Genomic DNA, 22454 nt, shown 5'->3' with positions numbered 1-22454 from the left:
TGTCTTACTGTCCACACTTCATATTTATGACGAGAAAAGGAATGTTGGGAAAGGGGATAAGGTTTTCATCGTCTCTATTTTTTCAAGTTTTTAAACAAAATAAAACAGTTTGCCATCGTTTGAGAAAATTGTAATTCAGTCTTCGAAAGACAATCAAGTGGGGAACACCATGAGACGTGCTCGAGGCGACACAGTCGCGACTAGACGGCGCGCCGCAGCGCACTACAACCGACGCGTGACGCGTGACACGAGACGCGTGCACGCAGTGGGCGAACACGTTTACAACACATTCGCGTATTCCGTACGCGCTTCACAGATACTAATAATAAATAAAATCTGTGTCACAAATAATCAATGACAACGTACGGAGCGGGAAGTCATTTGTTCGCAGTACATTGTTCTATAGCGGAGGACGCGCAGGTCATGTCGCGGAGATACATCATGTCTAAACACACTTTAAATAATACAATGGCTACAAATATGTAGGAATCCATGTTAAAATCGAACGCAACCGATCTTCAAAAATAAAGTATTGAATTTCTCATATTCAGTTAATTTACCTTGTGTCAGGTATGTCGTAACAGATAAACGCAGCCGTTATTAATTCACTTATTATAATCTGTGAATTAGCCCCACGCTTCTGTTAAGCCCCATTGAGACAGGCGGTACTCCGCGACTTGACATCAGAACGACATTCACAATATTAACATAACATATCGGTTCAACATATTCGATAACAAATGTAAAACAATAACAGTATTCATCGAAAAGAAAGGGCCGGTCGTCAGTGATCAGTCATGAGACGTCCAATGTGGCTCAGTTGTTCCCGTGCGGGAGCTCCAGGTCCAAGTCGTCGTCGTCAAGCGCCAGTGAGGTCGGGGCGGTCGCAGGGGTCGGCGTGACTGCAGGGGCTGACGCCGGGGCCTGCGGCTGGGGCGGGCGCCAGTCCAACCCCGCCGGGCCCCAGATAGCCGCCAGCGAACAAAACGGATCGTACGCACGCGTGGGCTGCGGCGGCGCCGGCGGGAACCCGGGCGGCGGCCGCAGCGGCGCCTCGCGCGGGGAGCCCCACGGCCACGCCGCCGGCTCCAGCGCACCCCACACCGACCCCAGCGGACGGAACACGCCCGCGCCCACTGCACCCACGGCACCAACAGCACCCACCGCCTCCTCGCATCCTGCAACACGCGCGCCGGGACATCGAGACACTGTGTTAACAAACATTAACCAATAATGACATTGCAAAACAAAAATAAATAACATTATATTTCTTAAATAATATAGCGATTTTATGAGGACGACATCCAGGTTTTTAAAAACAAAACGGTCGACAGTGATACTCACCGAGGAATGCAGGAGGCACGCGGTCGGCGGACGGCGCCGGAGGCCACGCGTACTCGGGCTCGGGGCGCGGCAGGTGCGAAGGGTTCGGCTCGCCATTGAAGAAGAACAAAGAGTTGTCAGTGGCGGGCGCCGGGCGCGGCTCCGGGTCCGTGCGCCGCCGCACGTCCGAGCCGATGGGCGCCAGCGCGGGCGGAGTTGGCGCGGTCACCGGCGCGCCCGCCGCCACCACCGAACTCCACGTGGCGCCCCAGCGCACCGCCCCGCCGCGAGGCTCGGCGCCGCGCGGCGGGGAGCCCCGCGCGGGAGAGCAGGCGCTGCGCTCGGCGCGACGCTTGTTGCACTTGTCGCGGCGCGCGTGCGACTTGCCGGGCGGGCCGCGCGCACGCGTGCCCGAGTCGGTGTCGGCGCGCGTGCGCTCGGCGCGGCGCGGCGCGTCGCTCGGCTCGCGGCGTGCGCGCACTGCACGGGGCTGGTGTGGCGGGTGACGACCGCTAAGTTCTATCTTCGGACTCGAGTCCGGAGGCGGTTCGACGTCTATGGGTGTGCGTGCACGGTCATCGATCTCTTCCACATCGCGGTCTTCCGCGGGAGTGGACGAGGCGGAAGCGGAGGTGGAGCCGGTCGAATCAGCGTCCTCGTCGCCACTGCCCGGCGCGCGCTCCTCGGTCTCCGGGTCCGCTTCGTACCCGTCGGTGGCGCCGTGCGCGTCGGTCTCGACCGGCTCCGGTGGTTGTTCATGCGGTACGGGACCGTCGTTGTTTGCATCGATTCGACCGCCGTCCGCATCGGCGTCTTCACTAGAACGTGAATCTTCATCGTCCGCGGTGCGCAGCATTTCACTTCTCCACCGCTCGAATGCGCGTCGTTCGGCGTGCTGGTCGGTCGGAGGTGGTGGACGACGAGGCGTGCGCCGACGACGAGGCGGCGGGGGGCGGACTCGAGGCGGCGGGGGGGCGGGCGCGGGAGGCTCGTCGGCGAGCGCACGCAGGTCGAGTGGCGCGCGGGCGGCGGGCGCGGGTCGCGGAGGGCGCGCCCGTCGCAGCTCCCGCTCGGCGTCGACGGCGGCGGCGGCCAGCACCAGTGCCAGCGCGGCCAACGCCAGCAGCGTGCCGGCGGCTCGGAGCGCGGGCTCGAAGGGCGGGCGCGGCACGGCGGAGTGGCAGCGCGGCAGCAGCGCGGCCGGCGCCACCGCCACCAGCGAGAACTCTGCGAGCGCGGCGTCGGCGCGCAGGCTGAGCCGGCACGGCACGCGCGCCAGCGTGTAGTCGGCGCTGAAAGCGAGGTGCAGCGCGCGGGACTCGTTGGGCGCGAGCGCGAGCGGTGCGCAGGGCTGCAGTCGGAAGCCGCGCGCCTGGCAAGGCTGGCCCGCCAGCCGCCAGTCGCGCAGCCACACGGGCACGACGCCGGTGTTGCGCGCCATGACCGTGCGCACCACGGTGCCGCTCGTAGAGCCGCACTCCTTCACCTGCACAAAAATACGTTCCTTCTTCATTACAGAATCACATCAAGACGTGTCTTCCACAGTTCTGATGTGTGTTTCGATATATACCTCAAAAAGTAGCGGCGCATTGGTGCCCGGCCGACGGCCGCCGATTTCGAAGCTCGGGTAGGCTCCGCGCCCGAGTAACTGCACTCCCTCTAGTATAGTCAAATTGTTTCTGCACATAAAAACATCGGTAAGGCAATGTCCGGAAGTGACAATCAGCATATTGAATGAATAAGGCACTAATCACCTCAAGTATAAGTTTGTAGTCAACGCAGAAGGTTCCTTGGGTGAAAAAGTTATCTTGATTTCGATTTCCGCTTCAGGTTCCAGGATGAGCATCGGCATGACGTGATCGCTGACGTTGTGAGCCGCCTCCGCGTCGGCGACCTCCGGCACGCCCTCCCAGCGACGTGCCTCGCCACGTGTCACTCGCCATTCGGTCAATTTGAATGCATCACGTGACCACACGCATTTTTCATTTTTGCAGAATGAAGACTCCACAATACCGGTGCTGTAAAATAATAAAATTTTAAAGTTTCAAGACACAGAAACAATAATACGAGGTAGGGTTGTGATCGATAACGATTCGTGTATTCTTATGCGGTAAAATAATAAGAATAATCCCATGCCTTTAAACGTTTACAATACACATTTATTTCGTTCAGTTTTATTTTTTTTGTGTATTGTAAGATTCAGACATGACAATGGCAGTGCGGTGTGGGTGGTGAGTATTGTGTACTGACAGGTCGTTGTGTTTGTCGTGCAGCACGGGCTGCAGCAGCAGGCGGTGCGCGGAGGGGTTGCGCGTGCGCAGCGTGAGCGTCGCCGCCGCGCCCACCGCCGCCAGCGCCGCGCCGCCGCCCGGCTCCGCCAGCCGCGGCCAGCGCCACTGCGCGCTGCCCGTGACGGGGATCTGCACGACGTGCTCGGTGTGCACGTGCAGCGACACGTTGCGCGGCGCCAGCGGCACGAACAGCGCGCGCCGCGCCCGCGCCAGCGCCGCGTCGGCGCGCAGCGCGCCCGCCGCCGCCGCGCCCGCCGCCCCGCTCGCCGCGCCCCGCGACAGCCAGCGCGCGCCCTCTGCGGGAACCCGCGTCAGTTACCCTCCGCTATAAACTATCCCACAGCCACCACGAAAGTGTCAATATCCCCAGAGAATTGTATGACTACCGCCGCCCGCCCGTGAGGCTTTTTTTCCGGCATGAGTCTCGCTTTATAATATCCCGGGATAAATAGTAGCCTACAGCACTCAGGGCTAGTGTTAGCTATCTATTAGTTTAAAAATATCAGAATCTATTTAGTACTTCCTGAGAATAGCGCGTTCAAACAAACAAACCCTTCAGCTTTATTAGTATAGATATAGATATTCCAAGTGAAAATTTAATGAACTATTTTTACTTGCACTATGACCATATTTCGACGATATTTCTAATTAGACATAACCACTATATTAATATATCCTCCATTCCTATATGAAATTAATATTACTATTTTGACCGTCAATATGAGTTACAAATGTCTCAACCCAGGCTTTACTAAATTGCGACGTATTAAAAATCTAATATCTGATTCCAAGTACTAAAATATATTCATTATCGTGCAGCAAGAAACAATGGTTAATGAAACGTTGTTTATTACAGCAAAACACATAAAACATGACATATAAAGAAGATTAAACCTTAAAACAGTATAAAAATGTTTTTGCTGATCACAATGTATCTTTGAACTATTTCCTTTGATTTCTTCACTAGACAAGCCTGTACGGAATGTAATGTAATGTGTTCACTATTTGATATAATATCGTCTCGACCGTGTCCTCACCGGCGGTAGTGACGTCGAGCCCGGTGTAACAGTGCGGTTCACACAGCTTCTCCGGCATGAACAGTATCTCACCGACGGAGTGCCGGCCCGTCGTCACCTCCACGTTCGCCGCCGGTCTAACGCCCAGAAACAATATTATTAATGCATGCGATCTGCTCCTATAGTAAATAAATCAAGTCTGTGGTATGTTTTTGATACTAAATGGAAAACTGTTTTGAAGCTATATTCTCATGTTACATTAGTCAATGAACGTTTACTATAGATATAAAGAAAAAGCGGCACACTCACACGAATTTGATAGCCGGGTCGGGCGTCGGCTGCGTCACGTTAAGCACGCGCATACGCAGCGCCATAGTGCTCTCCAGCACCAGCGGCGCCGACGTCCACGCGTACTGTCAAACCAATCGACCACGTTAACGCACGTCGACATTAGTAGTACGAAGACAATGTTCAACTGTTGAGGTGGTGTGTGTATATATATAGCAGTGTACGCACCGGTGCGGCGGCGGGCAGGTGCAGCGGGTGCGCGCGCAGGCGGCCGGCGTGCGCGTGCAGGGTCAGCGCGTGCGTGCTGGCGGCGTGCGGCGAGCGCACCGTGGCGGCGCCGCGCACCGCGCCCGCGCGCGCCGGCGCCACCACCGTCAGCACCGCGCGCGCGCTCGCGCCGCCCTCCACGCACCGCTGCGGACACATCCACGACTGGTTACCGGACGCACTTCACAGCTCACGTACTGCGCTGATCGACCGCCTCGCGGGACTCACACAGGGATGGTCGGCCGGCACGGGTCGCAGGTGAGCGCACGCGGCGAGCGCTAGCTGCGCGCCGGGAAGCTCCACGCTGAGCTCGGTGACGCACAGCGGGGCGGGTCCGGGGTTGCGCACGCGCACGCCCACCCGCCGCGTCGACGACGTGCCCACCGCGCCGAGTCGCAGCTCGCCGTCCGACGAGTTTGGCCACTCCCACTCCTATAGATCATCGCACGCATGCTCACGGTTAAAATCATTTAAAATGTATTGTGTATGTTTGTGAAGCATGCACTTACCAGATGCAATCGTCCGCTGTAGAGCAGCAGCGGCACGGCGCAGTCGGTGAGGTTGGTGTGCACCGCGAGCCGCGCGTGCAGCTCGTGCGGCGCGAGCGCGGACCGCGGCGCGCGCGACTGCAGCCGCAGCACCGTCGCCGCCGCGCCCGCCGCCAGCGACAGCGGCGCCGATGAGATACACTGCCCGCACAAACAACGCATACAACATGCCACCGCTCACTTCAACGTGACACTAACAAATACTCTTGCGGAATAATCTGTGGGCGGTACTCACGTGGAAGTGTTCCAGCACTTCAGGCGGGCACAACGCGGCGGTGACATGCACCGGCACCGGAAACTCATTGCGCAGGCGCACTTCGCGCTCTATCAACGCATCCTCGCCCTCCTCCGCCTCCGACGCCGTCACCAAACTACAGGTATACATTTTTATGTGAGACATATGTCACAGTCTGGCCAAATTTAATCGATACCATTAAATAGCATAACATAACGCAGACCTTGACATAATATAGAAATTAAGCATATATTTTACTTGATATTGATATCAATAGTTAAAAATTGCAAATTATTATGCACCATAAAATTTTCAGAAGTGATGTATGTTAAAGTAAAGAAATAATTGGTGGTATCGCTTAAAAGTATTTGACCATGATGCGAGTGCGTAACGTTGGTGTGTGGGTGTGTACTGACTGCAGCGCGGGCGGGTCGGCGCGCAGCGTGCCGGGCAGCAGCCGCACCGCGTACCGCAGCGCCGCGCGCCCCACGCGCGCCCACCCCGCGCACCACGCCTCGCCGCCCGCCTCCGCCCCCGCCTCGCCGCTCGCCTCCGCACCCGCCTCGCCGCCCACCTCCGCACCCGCCTCCTCCGCCGACCCGCCTTGCTCTTGCAAGTACGCCGACCACATCTGCGCATCTGGAACCACACGCGAACAGTTCATATCCACACTCGGGATACACACAAACACTCTATTGTAGAGATAATATAGTCACGTACAGTCTAGAGTGAGCTCGGCCGCCTTGGTGAGGCGCTGGTGTGGCTCGAGCTGAGAACGGAGCAGCGTCAGGTACACGCCGTCTGACTTTACTCCTGCGCACAACACAACATTTTATATGCCACCTACATTTACAAACAACTTTTTAAAATACATTATGTTTTTAAGTAATTTATAAACCATAAATTCGTTATTCGATGGTCGATATATTTTTCGATGCTCAGTTAATTATTAGATGTTCAATATATAACTAGTCAGAGTGGATGTGTAGAGACCGTTGTGTGCGGGCGCGTCGGCGTGTCCGTTGGCGGCGCGGTCGGGCGCGTGCGCGGGCGCGTCGGGCGCGGGCGGCGGCGGCGGCGCCCAGCGCGCGCCCGCGCCGCAGCGCGCGCCCCACACGGCCGCGTCCACGCGCAGCGGCGCCGGCAGGCTGCTGCCCAACTGCAACACATCGTACATTCATTACGCAACACTTTAGGGGCGAGCCCGGCGACGCGTCGGTGTGTGACCGCTTAAATTTATTTGTCCCGCGATATTTAATTTTGCGATACACAACTACTAAGATATTAATTATTATTGCATGCTGAAAGGGGGCAATTATAATGTGCATGAAATGTTTAACTTCATTAACGTATTTCATTTGATAAGGATTAACATGCTATCCGTATAAGTAGCATACCAACTAGCGTATTATATGTGGCCGTGTTTTTTAACAGTAAAATGAGTACAGAAAGCTTTCCATATGAAATAGATATTTGCCAGCGGGGACTTTTCTGTAGATGTATAAAAAAGGAACAATTCCACTATACATTATTTTGTTTTTGGTATTACAAAGGACTTAGGCAACGTTTCCAATTAAAGTCCCAGTTAGTTTGAATTTTCCTGTCATCTTCAACAATCATAGTCATATTTCAATCAATTTACACAAATCATTAGTGAATTACGTATACACACAAACCATCCTCTTGAATCACTCCATCTATTGTTAAAAACCGTATCAAAATCCGTTCGGTACATTTTAAGTAGAGATGAAATACCAGATATCTAGCGTCTATTCGTGTTAGCGCCACTATCATGAATGGGTAAATGAATTTTAAGTGCTTAGATATCCGGCTAATCTGTCATCCTTTGCATCTCTAATTTTAAGTATATGGCTCTCAAATAGACAGACGCGGTGGGGATCTTTGTTTTATAATCTGTAGTGAGATCACCATGAAGGTTCATATGCTCAGTCACTTGGCATCAAAACTATCCGCGCGACGATACCCAGTATTAAATGGTACGTTTGTGACATCGGCTAGTCAATGATGCGGTGGCCTACAACGGGTATTAATGGTACTCCCAGAGTGATGAATGAAAATAATAGCTTACCTCTAGAGGGAAGGTATCGGGTGGGTCCTGCGAGCCGCGCACGCGCAGTGCGAGCTGCAGCGGCGCGAGGTACTCGCCCGCCGCCGCCGCGCGCGCCTCCACGCCCACCACCAGCCCGCCGCCCGTCATGTTCGCCTTGATCCTGCGGGCACACCCATCAATCACATACCCACGCCTTACCTTATTCCAGTACAGTATATTGTTCATTCAAATCGTAATAACAGGACTTTGGAGAAAAAAACATAAATAAATTAAAGATACTTATATAGATCTGGAGAAGGCAGGTGCAAATAATATCGTTATGCGAGTACGGTGTTGTCACCTGACGTAAGCGGTGAGCGGGTGGTGGTGATGGTGGTGGTGGTTGGGCTGCAGCCGCAGACGCACGATGGCGCGGCTGGAGTGCGGCGGCAGCGTCCAGCGGTCGCGCGGTGCCCACTCGCCGCCGTCGGGCAGCGCCAGGCCGAGCCACGCGCCCGACGAGTACACCTCGCTCACTTGCACCGTGTGCGCCGTGGGGTTGTGCATGCTGAGCAGCGGCTCCACGCTCGCGTTCAGCGGCACGCGCACGTCCACCAGCGGCCACACGCGCCACTCGCTCGCCACGCCTATCGCCGACACCTAGCGACACACACACACATAACACGCGAACCCACGTCCGACAACGGCTATGGGTGAGCCAATGTAGAGGAAATTTAGAGAACTGGGCCGCCGAGCACTTTAATAAGTCAAACGGAACGTTGGAAACCCTGTGAAGTTCCTTACGCCTCCCGGGGCTGGGCAACAATTAGTGTTTTTCCGAGAAATATCTGAGTTGCATGTTCCCAGTAGAAGATACATGAACGCGTGGCTCGTAATGCAGCAGCAGCTAGACTTCCAGAGTACTCACGGGGTACTTGTAGACGCCGAGCGAGGTGTGTATGTAGAGGTGCGCGGAGACGGGCCCCTCGCGCCGCCCCAGGTACACCACGCTGAAGGTCGTGTTAGCTTGCGGCGCCAGCGTCTGCACAACAACAAAACTCACTGATTATAGACTCTTTCTGTAAAAACCCTATGGATATGGGCATACAAACGCGTATCATATTGGGAAATTGCTCAGCTTAAATTATTCACAACATGCCCAATATACAGTTGTCCGTCCTTATCGTCGGGAACGGTATTCAACGCATGTATTTTCTCTCTACTGAATTAGTTAAACAACGCAATCTCCTACTGCCACATGGTCCACTCCTTCTCGTCTATTATGAGTATACACGTTACATACTATTGACATCACAAATCTCAAGAACAGAAGGGATCCTTTTATGATAAGTGATAGTTGTGTCATTGTGTTGTGCGACACGCGACTACACTCGCCCTCAGCTGACAGAAGACTCTCGCTACATGACTTCAGGTATACCGTACATGCATAACCTCGGCTTGAAAATAATAAACAATCGATGTATATAATTTCCTAAAGTAAACAGTAATGTAACAGTAATTATAGAGTGAAACAGTGTATGCAGCGGCCGAGCGGTCGCCTGATAACGACAAAGTATCGGCGACCTATTATTAGCAGCGCAGGAACAACGCTTCCACACAACATAATGGGCTTATAAATAATTTCTTACTTTAGAAGATTTTATTTTTATAGCAAAACGCTGGCAACCAAACAAGACGTGAGATACCGAATCGTATATGATCATTGCCACCCATAGAAAATACCCTTTAGTTTGTGGATCACATCGTACCTAGAACAAAGTTAGTAACCTGTATAAATTCCTGCGGAAGTGAAGCATAACCGTTAGGGACAGGGACAGTATTTTCAAGTGGCCAACAACCTTACTGCCCGTACGAAACACAGCCACAATTTGAAATATTATTACTTTGTCTTCGGATTGCCGCTTCAATGACTTCGGTGGAAAAGCCCTCGTCTACACAGCACTGCACCACCCCGGCGGTGACGGACTAGAGACTTTTACTGGCGGATATAGTTCGATTATTACGGAAGTTACTATTTGGCCTGATATACGAAGACAACGTAAAATTATGATGAACATGCACTGTACTTAGCAATCAAGTACTAAATTTATGACGAGTGATGCAGTCCCACGAAATATGTCAAAGACACATTACAAGTAAAAAAAAATCCTCAATGTAACAAAATATACTGATTACAATTATATAGTTATTGATCATGTTAGGACTTCCTTAAGGCAAGGAAGCGAAGCAGAAACCCCGCCCAGAGGAATGCCGAAAAGGAATGTCTACAACGTCAATTCAACGCATGTCATCAATACAGTGGCATTGTTATGTATTACCATCGTATTTTCAGTCGTTACTAAATATAGTTGCATACTATACTAAATATAGTCAAACATAATGTCACTATGTGTGTGACGTGTGGTGCGCGTCACGTGCCCGCTCGCGCTGTGACGCGGCGCGCGGTGCGGAGTGACCGCTGTCCGCGCCACACGGCTGGCACATCTTACACGGTATTCGGTAATAAAAGCAGCTTGGTGGAAGTACAGCGTTCATCACATATTAAGCATGTCCACTACGTAATTATCGTATATTATTGGTTAAATGGGCATCTCTACCCTGGAATAATGTAATAAATTCTGTCTTGTGAAAGTCCATCAAGCGGTCACCGATTTTATTTGTCTATTATAATTTATATAATTTATCATTTGAAATGCCATATTAAGATGATGAACCGGAACATGTCCTATTAAAAAGTTACAATGTCTCAGGAGTGCGCATAAATCCCACGCCGCGCCGCGCCATGGTGTCCGAGGTCAAGGTCGACAACGGACAATACATATAAGTCAGTAAGTCAGTAACGAGTAACAGCATAGCGTCGGGTGCGTGGACATGTCGCGTGACGTCACTGATGCGGCGCGCTCCGGCAGGCCAGAGCCGTGAGTGGTGATCGATTGCCGCCGCTGATAACTCTTAACTGATGACAATTATATAAACATGGTTTTCATTCTAATCATTATCAGCGAAAAGTTATTAACGATAATATTATGTTGATTATATTGAGATAAATACTACAGAAAAAAAATTAAGATAGTGTAGACGTAAATGATCAAACGAATTTCACAATTTCTTTTTATTAAACCAAAATACTAGCAAATGCGCGCTCAGTGATCACGGTGGAATAGAAACCGTGGGAATAATACAGAATTGTAGATTAATTCTAGTGTAGTTAATGTTTATGGAAAAGATTCCGATTCAACAGGCGAGCAAGATGCTAGTGTCGACAATTAGTTGCAATGTCAAAGACCCTTGGAAAGAGCAGGTCTTAGCGGTGCAGTAGTAAAGGCACTGATCGCGCGAAACTCAACAGCCGTGCGATTACTTCACATCGTTATGCAGCGCGTGCAGTTATTACATCACTCTGTACGACTCTGTGCTGCCGCCTGCCGCTTGCGGAGCCGGCGCTGGAGCGTCGCTGCGAGTGCGGGCCGTGACCGACATCTGCAACTGCGCCCGCGCCGCTCCGCACGCCCGTTAGTGTTAATGCCAGGGATTCGCGAGATCAGCCGGCTCGGTGGCGCGTTGACAGTTGACACGTCGCCGCGCAGCTTTCACGCACCGCAGCTCCGATCGGCGAGGTTCTTATCACGCTTACTCGACCATTAGCTATTTTTGCTTATAAAATTTCATTTTAAACCTCTTACTTATATTTATGTTCCTTTCTAAACATAAAACTTTTAACGGCAGACATTGATCAATGATGGCAATAGGGTATTTTTTATGTATTATTTTGTACATTATCCTATATGGAACAGCAATTAGTACGAAAATTGAGCACTTTTGTTTAAATTGCTTGAAAATTGGTGTAGAAATGAAGCTGTAATGCATATTTCAAATATTGCAATGTACAAAAGTAGGCGCGTAGTGAGGATATCACTCCGTTTCATTATTTCGCACGCATCATAATTCCGGATGACGTCACATGCGCGTATTGCGGCTCCTTTCTAGTTTCTTAACACTTACCTCTCCTACCGAAATGCAAAGGCTATAACTTGTTTTTTTTTATTAATCTTCCTGTGTTAGAATTTATATAAGATAAATCTATACATATTATAAAACAAACTCCTATTTTCTATCTGTATGTTATCGATTTTCGATAACATACAGATAGAAAATGGGAGTTTGTTTTGTGTTCGATTAACGGATTTTTGAAATTTGGTATGGCGATAGCTTAAGACCCTAGGAATTTTAAAGAAAAATATATAGCAGAACTTTTATCCCGGAAAACTGATACACGCGAGTGAAGCCGCGAGCAAAAGTTAGTATTTGATAAACGCAAACAAAAAACATGGGAGAACTATTGCTGTATTCAGATCGATTCCAAACATAACAAAATAGGTAATGCTATTCGTAGACAACTTTAAGCGATCCATCTACAAATTGCGATGAAGCTCTTTATATTAAATTTTGTTCAAATTTCGTTTCTATGTACTTATACACAAATTACAAATATGTATAAAATAAATTTTCCAGTCGAACGCCGATTATTGTGTTAAAAAATAGCATATTGTTTCTGAACCTCCCGGCTTGGGCCCACAGCCCGCACCGCCGCAGAGTAATGAGACGACTACACCGTTGTCTAATGACCTTGCATACAATACTAGCTACTTCTACGGACAAACTGCTTTAGTTCCAATCACTTACCACATTCCCAATAATGCAGATAGCGCCGGAGCCAGTTTTGAAACAAGGATTGCGACTCTATGAATATTAATAAAATAACCATACCCGAGGCCACTCATACAACTAGCCGAATCATTCAATAATACCTACTTTTATCGCGTTAACATAATATAAAGCATTTCTCAGCTTCAACTGAACGGCAATGTAAATGGGACACCGCAGATAATAACTAAAATTCCATTCAGTTTAAAACGTACTATATGTATATGTTAAATGTTTATTTTTTTGTTGTGTGTTGTTTTACAGTACAGGTGAGTGCGCGACGAACAGCTACCTCGCCTCATTGCGCCTGTAGTAGGCGCTACGCTTGTCGATAACCAGCATTAACACCACACTTTAAAATACAAAGTACTCGCCACCTCGTGGCTATAATTTAGATTTATAAGTCACAAAATGACCCTTGGCTCGGAATCCTTCAAATTGAAAAGCAGCAGTGCTCACTACGCGTTCATTTGCCTACCCCAAAAATACTTCCTATATTAAAATCAAACTAATATAAACTTTGTTTAGATTAAACGTATTAGAAAGGAAAGGGAATTCAACATTCTAATCTAGACAGATGCAGCGTGGCCAGGTGCGGCGTCAGATAAACACCAGATAAGCTCACAGCACCGGTGATGCAGTAAGTAATAAAACATGTCGAGAAGCGGCGTCAGTAACCCAGTTCCACAAATAGCGCGCGTTCGGAAGCGCAACATTTCCGCGTCGCAACACGGCCGCGACTCCCGCCGCCACCACATCACACCGCGCCACCGCGCCGACACATCGACACCACGGCGCGAGGACACGCCACCACAAAAATACTTTCCATTTCAATCAACCGCAAACAGTTTAATACCTACTTATTTATTAGATACATTTTTAATAGCAAAAGGTAGAAAAACAAGCTACGTCTTCAGATGACAGGTGATTTCCATTGCCCGAGAACCAGCTGTAGCCGTGGAATAGTAAATCGCTGACTCAATAGCATACCAGCAATTTATCATCGGATTTTAGTGCAACATTTGTGGAATATCTGGTTGAGTCGGGCCTCCGCGCTGGGCCACGATAATTCCGACTACACCAAATCGAAACTTAAAATCGTGGGAATGTGTGTAAACAATAATACTGTAGATTGATTTTGAAGCGATAGTTCAGCAAATTTTCCTTGCCTTCCCTTTCAACTGAGGCACGGTCTTCAGTGTCGTGTAAAGTAGCTGGCCATGACCGCGCCCTTTGCCGGCTGTGAACTCTATGGCTCGACCGATCAAAATTGTACACATCATTGTCTGTACTCTATATTGTACACGTGGGGATAGGAACTGTGCTCTGACTAGCCATTTTTAGGATAATAATATGACACAAATAAAATATGTAACTTTGAGGCGTCGCTGGCGAGGAGCTGTCCGCGGAACCATGCAGTGGTGTTTACTGGAGACTGGGATATAATGAGATATAGAGATACCCAATATACAATACTTTTATCCAATGCGTGCGGTTAAAACTATGTGTAAATTAATTCTGTTTATTCATTTATATGTATAATCCAACACGAACACCTGCCAAGGGACCGCCGTGATGTGTGCAATGTGTAAATGCCTGACATGTACGACGTATTGTATCAACACTGCAGACTGCAGAGTCCAATAGCGTTGTGTAACAATAGTGATGGTGAGAGGCGCGCGTAGGTTCCAGTTCATACAAGATGTTCGCGCGCGTATCGAGAGGCGCCGGCGCCACCGCAGCACCACGACGACTCACGCGCACGCCACTAATGGTAGAACCCTACTACAGTCCACATTAAGATACAGAACGAGGACAATGAATGTAAATTTATAATAAATCATGAAAAACTTTTTTACATTTTATAGGTCAAATTGATACTTCCTCATATATCATACCCATTGGAAAGAAATACCTTTACAGCAAAATCTACGACTATGTAATCTTTTGTACTTTAAATCAAATAATGTCACAAAACGGAGAGAGAGACGTTAGTCATGCAGTTCAGGATTAAAGGTTGTTTTGCGGTAGAGGAGCGGAGAGGGCTTATCGATGTTAGGTCTGTTACAGGTGTATTGTATTTGAAAATATTGTAAATGTGTCGGCTGCCAGGCTGCGGGCGGCGGGCACCCGGAACAGTAGTCTCTTGTCGCGGCGCGAAGTGAATGCGGCGCGACGACATTGAACTTATTGCCTATTGCCGATAACATTGTACACCTAACGCGACGCCAGTTACGTTATCTACACTATTTACACAAATATGTTTTTTATCACCTCATTGGGTTAGCGGCAGCGTACTTGAGCCGTGCACTATGAGTCATGTGATTCGCAATATTGTGAAACTTATTAAGCTTTATCAAGTAATGGATTGTTTCGTATACAGGACATCAACTAACAGATACTTATAGAGTAGCGAGTGCAGCTCTTATAACATCGCAACTATAATGCAGAAACAATTTAACCAAAGACTATAGACAATGATTGACGCAAACAGACAATTACAGCCTATTAACATTTTTATAAGGGCAATTATATGAATCTCTTTATTTAAACAAGGACTACACTGGTTTGTAATATCCAGTTGTTGAGGTTAAATAACGTAAATGCACTAATCAAAACAAGTCAGGACTCTAATGAAAACAAGTATGATTTGTAAACATCAGATGGCCAGTAACCAACTGATCGTGAGGGTGATGCGGTTTTTTGGTATAGTATAAGAACTGGGATATACCTCCAACTACAATCGCAGCGTCGGCGAGAATTGTAACTTCACCTCGATTTCTGATAACACAGGCCTAACATCCAGGTAGACGTGGACTAAATACATTACAGGCTATAATTTACAGCCCATATTGGCTATAGAAACAGAATTACTAAAAAACAAATATAGAAGGATTTTATGTATTAAAGTAACGGTTGTTCATAATATCCGTATGTGGGCTGTGGGTACTGCGTACGAACTGCAACATGACCGCATGCCAGATACCCCTCGCCAGGAGCACTGTGCGAGCTACCGGCCGACTCAACTGCAGCGCCGCCCGGCACCCGTCAGCTGCGAGATAAGTGACGCAAGCTCACACACATGCTAAGTCGCACGTCACCGCGGAACTTTACCATACGAACTATATTCGGACTGATAGCGCTAATTAAGCTTACAACGTATCACTGTTTACATGACTATTTATCTAAATTTTATAATTCTTGAAATCCTTTACATTATTGTACATAAATTACGGCGGAACACATTTGCAGCCTGTTCATGCGGATGGACCGGCTATACAAATTATAACAGCTTTGTTCGTGTTACAATTTCACGAGGCCTTAAATGAACTCCACGACATATCAAGATGTGGAAATTGTGGGTGATCAATAATGTACATTAATAATATTTTCGTTTTCTACTAAAAAGTGAGTGTAGTGTGTACGTAACTCGTTATCATACATCATCCGTTTGAATTACGCAAATCACACGCCTGTATTATGTATTTGTTTGAGTTCGTATATTGATAAATGTTATAATCATTCAAACCCAGCTAGTTGCGCGAAATACCGCCTTCTTGTGGAATATTTGCCGACAGCTAAAATGTTTACATCTCTGTTCGACAACGCACTTGACGTTAATTTCAGTGTATTCCGATCTGCAAATTGAACGTCGAGTGACCAGAGACGTTTCGCAAATTGATGACGGTCGCCGACTATGGAAGACGTTGTGAGGACATACTTATATTATTTATTGTGTAAATTTAGATTATGTGTACTGCATCCATGAGTGCTACTGTTTGTTTTATTTTAACATAATTATTCCTGGCAACCTCAGTGGTATACTCGAGCTTACCTCGAAACAAGCTACGATATTCGACTCTCTGGCCCCCATAATGCCAGTTGAATGACAGGTTTGTTACATACTTCAAAGAACTTTACTATCTTACAATTAGGAAATGATGTTTGTAAAATGGTGACCTGCACTCTCCGCAGGCAGCTTTGTCGAATTAATGAACGGAAAGAATCCAACCGATTGATACTAAATACCAATGAAATAAATAAAACTGACAATCAACGAGATAGACGGGGGCATCCTAATAATATTACTACTTCCCACTTCTTATTCCCATTCGCACACTCTCACTTTATCTGCAAGTGAACAGGCAAATGAGGTTCTCGCATAGCGTGCCGATCACAATAGCAGCCTGCCCATTACCTTACCTTTTGCTACAAAAATAAAATCAGCGACATCATTTTATTAAGAGCCTAAACTCGTAAAGAAAGCATGCAGTGTCGAGACGAAGGAGATAACATGTTGCAGTATGAATTACGAACTGCCAACCTGACAACGGGCTCTCAGAAACAACACAACAAGCATACAAGAAAAAAAATAATCAGCATACCAAATAGATCATTTATGCAGCAATTGCAAATTAGGTTGCGGGATCGGTTTCTTACAATAATATGTTGAGTTTAGTCACGCAGTCTAATTTTTTTTTTGGATTCCTTATTCGAAACAAGTAATTTTTCCGAGCTCAAAATATTAATCGCTATATGGCAATAAACCCGCTTCCGACAAAACGTGGAGGCACGAGTTGCTTCTCGGGAAATTTTTGTTTTAGGTAACAATATATGATTGGTGATTATGTTCACGTATAGCAGAATCAAAAATAGAAGTCTATTAATAATAATACATTTGCGTTGTACCACGCTTCGGTCATGGCCGCGGCAAATACGTCAACCAGTTGTTGGGACGAGTTTTGGGGCAAATAATATTTTTCAACAGCTTTAACAAATACACACCGAAAAAAATATGAGACTTGGTAATAGCCGTGTAATTTAAACAATACTGCATTTGTCAGTTGCCAGGTAACGACGACGATTCGCGAAGGCCGTGATGCTGTTCGTTGAAGCAGTTTCAGTACGGGTCGCGTAACACTTTGACATGGCCTAAAGAGTGGCGGCTATAGGTACAATATACCAAGTTGTACGCAAGGGAGCTCGTATTTAATAAGGCTCAGGTGCATAAGCCTATTAAAATGTGTTACTATTTAGTTTGTTATTAATACAATAAGTCGTGGTACATCGGTAGATAACATCCGCGACCCGTTCCACTGTGTTGCGCGGTGTGCGAGGGTGTTAGTGTTCAACGCCGTGACGTCACTGCTTGTTTACTTCGCATTATCTTTATTTATTACCTAATTATACACACTATGTGATACGCGAGATAACGTTTGCATGACAAACATGTTCGTAAGACATGAATTATAAATCTATTTGTGTTCAATGCTCGATTCTCAATCCTTTAATCGTGGGGTGTCCGGCACAGCAGAATATCACTTTCTCTATGGTGAATATGCTGTAGTAGAAGACAACTAAGGTATTTCAATGTCGACGTCCTATACTTGCACCAATTAACCATCAAGTCACGGTTCTTACGTTCAGGGTTGGAATTTGAAAAACCTCTATGTCGGATCTACGCAAGAACTGTGTTCTAGGACCGGTCGTGTACTGCCGTATAAACTGACTCGTCAATGCTGCTCACCATGCCGGTTGAGATTGAGATGACGCTAAAAGTTTCCAACACGAAGCCATCTGAAGTCTATACCAAAACCCGGAAGATACAGATTTTGTGGAAGTAACCAAGTAATGCCGGTTCAAAGCGGTGGGTCAATGAGTAACAAACCACTCGTACTGCAAGCTACATGTAAGGAAAATATACTTGAATGTGTTAAAATAAATGATGAGTAATAACGCGAGCGGCGGATTTGTCGGAAATAGCTCGTAAGAGCAGCAATCACTGCTCGGTGTCCTGTGGCTTTAACCGCACTTACAGATTGGGTGTATTTGTGGAGCTTCAAAACTTTGTAAATGCAAGTATTTTCTTACTAAATAAAGCAATATTCTCAATTTTAGGATAGACGCCTCGATTGAAATTGACAAGCACAGGACGTTCAGGGATCTTCAAACACAATCTTAAGGGAGCTTCCAACATGCTAGTTAATGGGAAAACTGAATGGAAACACGGGGTAAAAAAATTGCTACAACATATTATCGTCTCACATGAGATTATTTGTGCATCCTTCGGTCTGGTCTGGTCTTCGAGATGCCAGAACAGCAGCTATCGGACGTATATAAATTGAGAATATAGTGTAATATTAGACGCGATCCCTCGTGGTGGAGTTCCGAAGCTCGCAATGTAGTACCTAATGTCAATGAGCTGTAGGAATAATACCGCCATTTTGCTTCATTGACGAATCATAGAAGGCAACACAGTAAGGGAGTTTTCGTTAAAATCACAGCGCCTGGTTTAATAGCAATCTTTATAACTTAAATGCGCCACTCAATATCAATTGAAATGTCAAAAACCGCAACGTTATCACCTGTGTACTTATTGCTCTCGTCTTTATCGCGGTGAGTATAAACAAAGATAAAAAACGCAGCAGTCGCGCTCACAGTCCTGACCCACGCCAGAGCACCAGTCCTGCCACTTCGGTGTCAACTAAGTCGATCACAACACCCAGATTACAGACACAAAAAAAATATTTGCAGGGCTTTGGCCTGCGACCTCTCGCTTCTAGATACCTATCGAAGCCGCAGTACGGAGACTGTCAATAATAAGTATAAAAAAGTAAACAAAAATATGTATATTATGGTGACCCCAAAGCATATTTGCCTCTATACTGAAAAGTCACAGTGTTATCTCGGTGTATCTGTTATCAACGCGCGCGTCACCGTGTCTGTAATTATTGCTACAAGGGCCGTGGATAATATAATCGGATAATGCCGTGCCCGAATATCAACAGTTATATTTAAAGAGAGTGTCTGCTTGTTAGTCGAGTGGTACGGTCCCCGCACCGAGATCAATTCTGTGCTCTGAAAGGTCTGAAAGTTGCAAGTCTGATGACACAACACTTATATCTTACGCCATGTGCGGAACATATTACATCAACGCCTTGGAAATAAAAGGCTATGTATATAAATGTGATAAAAGATGTTGCTTCCTTCCTGTTACCAGTGAACTGCTTTCTGCCAACTATAGAATATCACGCATCAAACGTCCCCACTTGGTACCGCAGGCATTGGGGTCATAAATCACAATGCATACATATTAAGGTGATGCCAACCTTGGACTCGAAGAAGGAGGCGTGGAAGTCGGGCGTTGTGCCGGCGACGGAAGCGAGGTGCAGCGTGGCATTGGCGACATTGGTGAGCGTGACGGAGCGCGCGTGCGGCGCGGCGAGGGGCGCGCGCCCGAAGTGCAGCGCGGCCGGCGCCAGCGACACCCCCTCCGCCGCCGCGCGCCCGCGCCCGCCCCCCGCGCCGCTCGCGCCGCCACCCGCGCCCGCGCCACCACTCGACGAGCCCCACTCCTGCACGAAACCACCAACAAATATCCCCAATCAACATACAAGCAATGCACAAAAGTTTAACTGAATTTTGTCGACAACATGGGTATATAGGTAACAGAACCAATAAAATTCCTATACTTTAACTTAAGGGTAGCCACACTCACAATTCTTTTGACTTAAAGATATTCATGGATGTGTCAATCACTTATTTCTGTAAAAAAAGGAAATTTGTCAGCTCTAGTACTATGCTACACAATCAGGTGCAAGGCAGTTATTTGCTGAACTCATTAACCTACATCTAAAGTGATGTAAATTCTCAAAATTGAGCTGCCACCACCCACGGCACAATCTGTACAATCAACAGTATTATTATATCAATGCAGGTCACCTTCACCCAATCTGACAACCTTCATTACACTTAAAAACTTTACAATTAAATGATAATGTATTTGTGTTAACTTAGTGTTGTGTATCAGCTGACATTATCAGCAGTGTGGGTGTGTGAGGTGAGTGACCAGTAACCACACAACCACAAGTCTACAATGCTTACAACATGAGGAAATATATTACAATGAGTAATATTACTACTATGCCCCTGTTAGTGTGCAGTTATAAACTAATATGAATTCAATGTACCTAAATACTAGAGAGGCCATCATCATAATTAAGTTAGTTTACATGCTCTCAAATAGCCAATGTTAGACATATCCATTAAAAAATAAAATCCTAATGAGTTTGAAAGCTTTCTCCACTAATATGCTATATAACTATTGTAGCAGCAACATTTGTTTTTAGATTTTCAAAATAATCAGTAATTAAGTTTCTCAAGACCTAAAAATCTGTTGTGAATTGGCACTCTTGGCCAAATAAATACATATCATTGAGAGTTAGTAGTTAAAATCATAGTCTCCTAGAATGTGATTGTTCATTAGACATAGTAGGTGGACAAATAATAAATGAGTGAACTCTAGTTATATGTCAGGAGCTAGGGGTGCACTGAGGGAAGCCAATCCCCATTGCTCCAGTAACAATGTTTTTGGCTGCGAAATTGGTGACATTCTGAGATAAGATTTGTGGTAGATCAATATTTAGGTAAACTTATATAGATATGCACTTAGTTTATCTTTTGTAGCCACTCTTTTATTATTTTTAGCCAAATCAACTTTATCTTTCCTAAAGGAAGGCAATGATACCAATTTAAGCTTCTAGGTCACTAGTAAAGAATGCATAAAACAAATTACCTGGAATGTGATCCCCTCTATAAGAGAATCATGCACGGTCACACCTGCAAACAAACCATACCATTATGTTTGTTGGAGGAACCTCCATTGTGGGTTTTATAGATTTATCAGAATGACTACAGTTTGACAGATTTGTGTCTCACTACCCTTCACAACCTCACCTCTACTAAAAGTGACTATAATCTTTCATTTTCAACTGATATAAGAGAAGTAATATTAAATTGTGTCATCTACAAGCTATTTGTTATAAGAGATACATAACAAAAAGCTCAAGCTTATTGTATTTATAAGTCTGCTTGCAAACGGCGTGCACGTTGGACTCAATGTTTTGTTAGCAGGCGGGGGGTCAATTGTCAAAAAAAACGGCCGCCTGCGTACATCTGGTGCAGCTCGATGCGTGCGTGCGCGTTGTCCCCGCGCCGGCCCCGGCTGTGCTGCCTTTTCGCGACTTAAAACTAGATACACAGTGAAAGAAAAACGACAAACAAATCCGCCTCGTCCCCGATCTAAAATAACACCGCGCGGCGCACTGCCGCCTCGGGATCTACTTGCCAAGATATTGCTGCTATTCCACATTCCACCGCTTTTTTGTCGAAACATGACTTCTATTGCCAAAACATACCGGAATAACATGGTAATAATTACTAAGCAAGCCTGGTTATAGTTTTAAAATCGATTTTACCATGGCTCTTTCCCTGGGCTGACAGTTTTGTGTTCAGCGATATATCCAATAAAGTCAACACGAAAACGTAACACCACACAATTTTGTGATACATTTTGATATAAGTATTCGTAATCAGACACTGTTTATTCACATTTCTCAAGCACAATTCGATATTTCTATCATTTCAACTCACGAGACGTGCGTTCACGAAGTAATATATGACACAGATAAAAAAAAAAAATGTTAATACTTTGACATTTTTGTTGCGTTCGGATATTTGTCAGTTTTACAGTTTGATCAAAAATTGTTTGAATGCGGAAGCGTTTACGACTATCGTTTCAAAAGAAATTCAACGTTGCGATTAATATTTTTTTATATGTAATAAGCTATAAAATCTCAAATTTGTCCACTAATTTATAATTAATATAATTCAATCAATCAAATAATTAATATTATCATTGTTTAAAATTGA

General features: G+C 46.7%; 1 protein-coding gene across 1 annotated transcript; it reads right to left on the bottom strand.

The window, feature by feature from the left end:
- Window positions 1–113: 113 nt before the first annotated feature.
- LOC115450578 (transmembrane protein 131 homolog) lies at window positions 114–22228 on the bottom strand. Its single transcript, XM_037436308.1, has 21 exons — window positions 22001–22228; window positions 21319–21362; window positions 19853–20098; window positions 8947–9060; window positions 8380–8678; window positions 8058–8199; window positions 7050–7127; window positions 6962–7019; window positions 6689–6781; window positions 6385–6607; window positions 5969–6104; window positions 5695–5874; window positions 5414–5617; window positions 5147–5332; window positions 4940–5043; window positions 4652–4767; window positions 3574–3910; window positions 3078–3341; window positions 2894–3002; window positions 1345–2809; window positions 114–1208 (listed from the first exon to the last, which is right to left on the bottom strand). The coding sequence occupies exons 1-21, from the start codon at window positions 22092–22094 to the stop codon at window positions 817–819; spliced, it is 4884 nt and encodes a 1627-aa protein (XP_037292205.1). The 5' UTR covers window positions 22095–22228; the 3' UTR covers window positions 114–816.
- Between the last annotated feature and the right edge of the window lie 226 nt (window positions 22229–22454).

This window comes from Manduca sexta, chromosome 7 (genome assembly GCF_014839805.1).
Source record: "Manduca sexta isolate Smith_Timp_Sample1 chromosome 7, JHU_Msex_v1.0, whole genome shotgun sequence".
NCBI classification, from domain to species: domain Eukaryota; kingdom Metazoa; phylum Arthropoda; class Insecta; order Lepidoptera; family Sphingidae; genus Manduca; species Manduca sexta.
This window is presented reverse-complemented; position numbering and strand designations above follow the sequence as displayed.

Excerpts from the sequence above, each read along its gene's own strand:
- LOC115450578 (XM_037436308.1), bottom strand. The coding sequence starts at position 22,094 with ATGTATCACAAAATTGTGTGGTGTTACGTTTTCGTGTTGACTTTATTG. Across the intron at positions 6,105-6,384 it reads GCCGACCCGCCCGCGCTGCA|TTTGGTGACGGCGTCGGAGG; the intron begins GTCAGTACACAC and ends GTATACCTGTAG. Across the intron at positions 5,875-5,968 it reads AAGTGCTGGAACACTTCCAC|TGTATCTCATCGGCGCCGCT; the intron begins GTGAGTACCGCC and ends TTGTGCGGGCAG.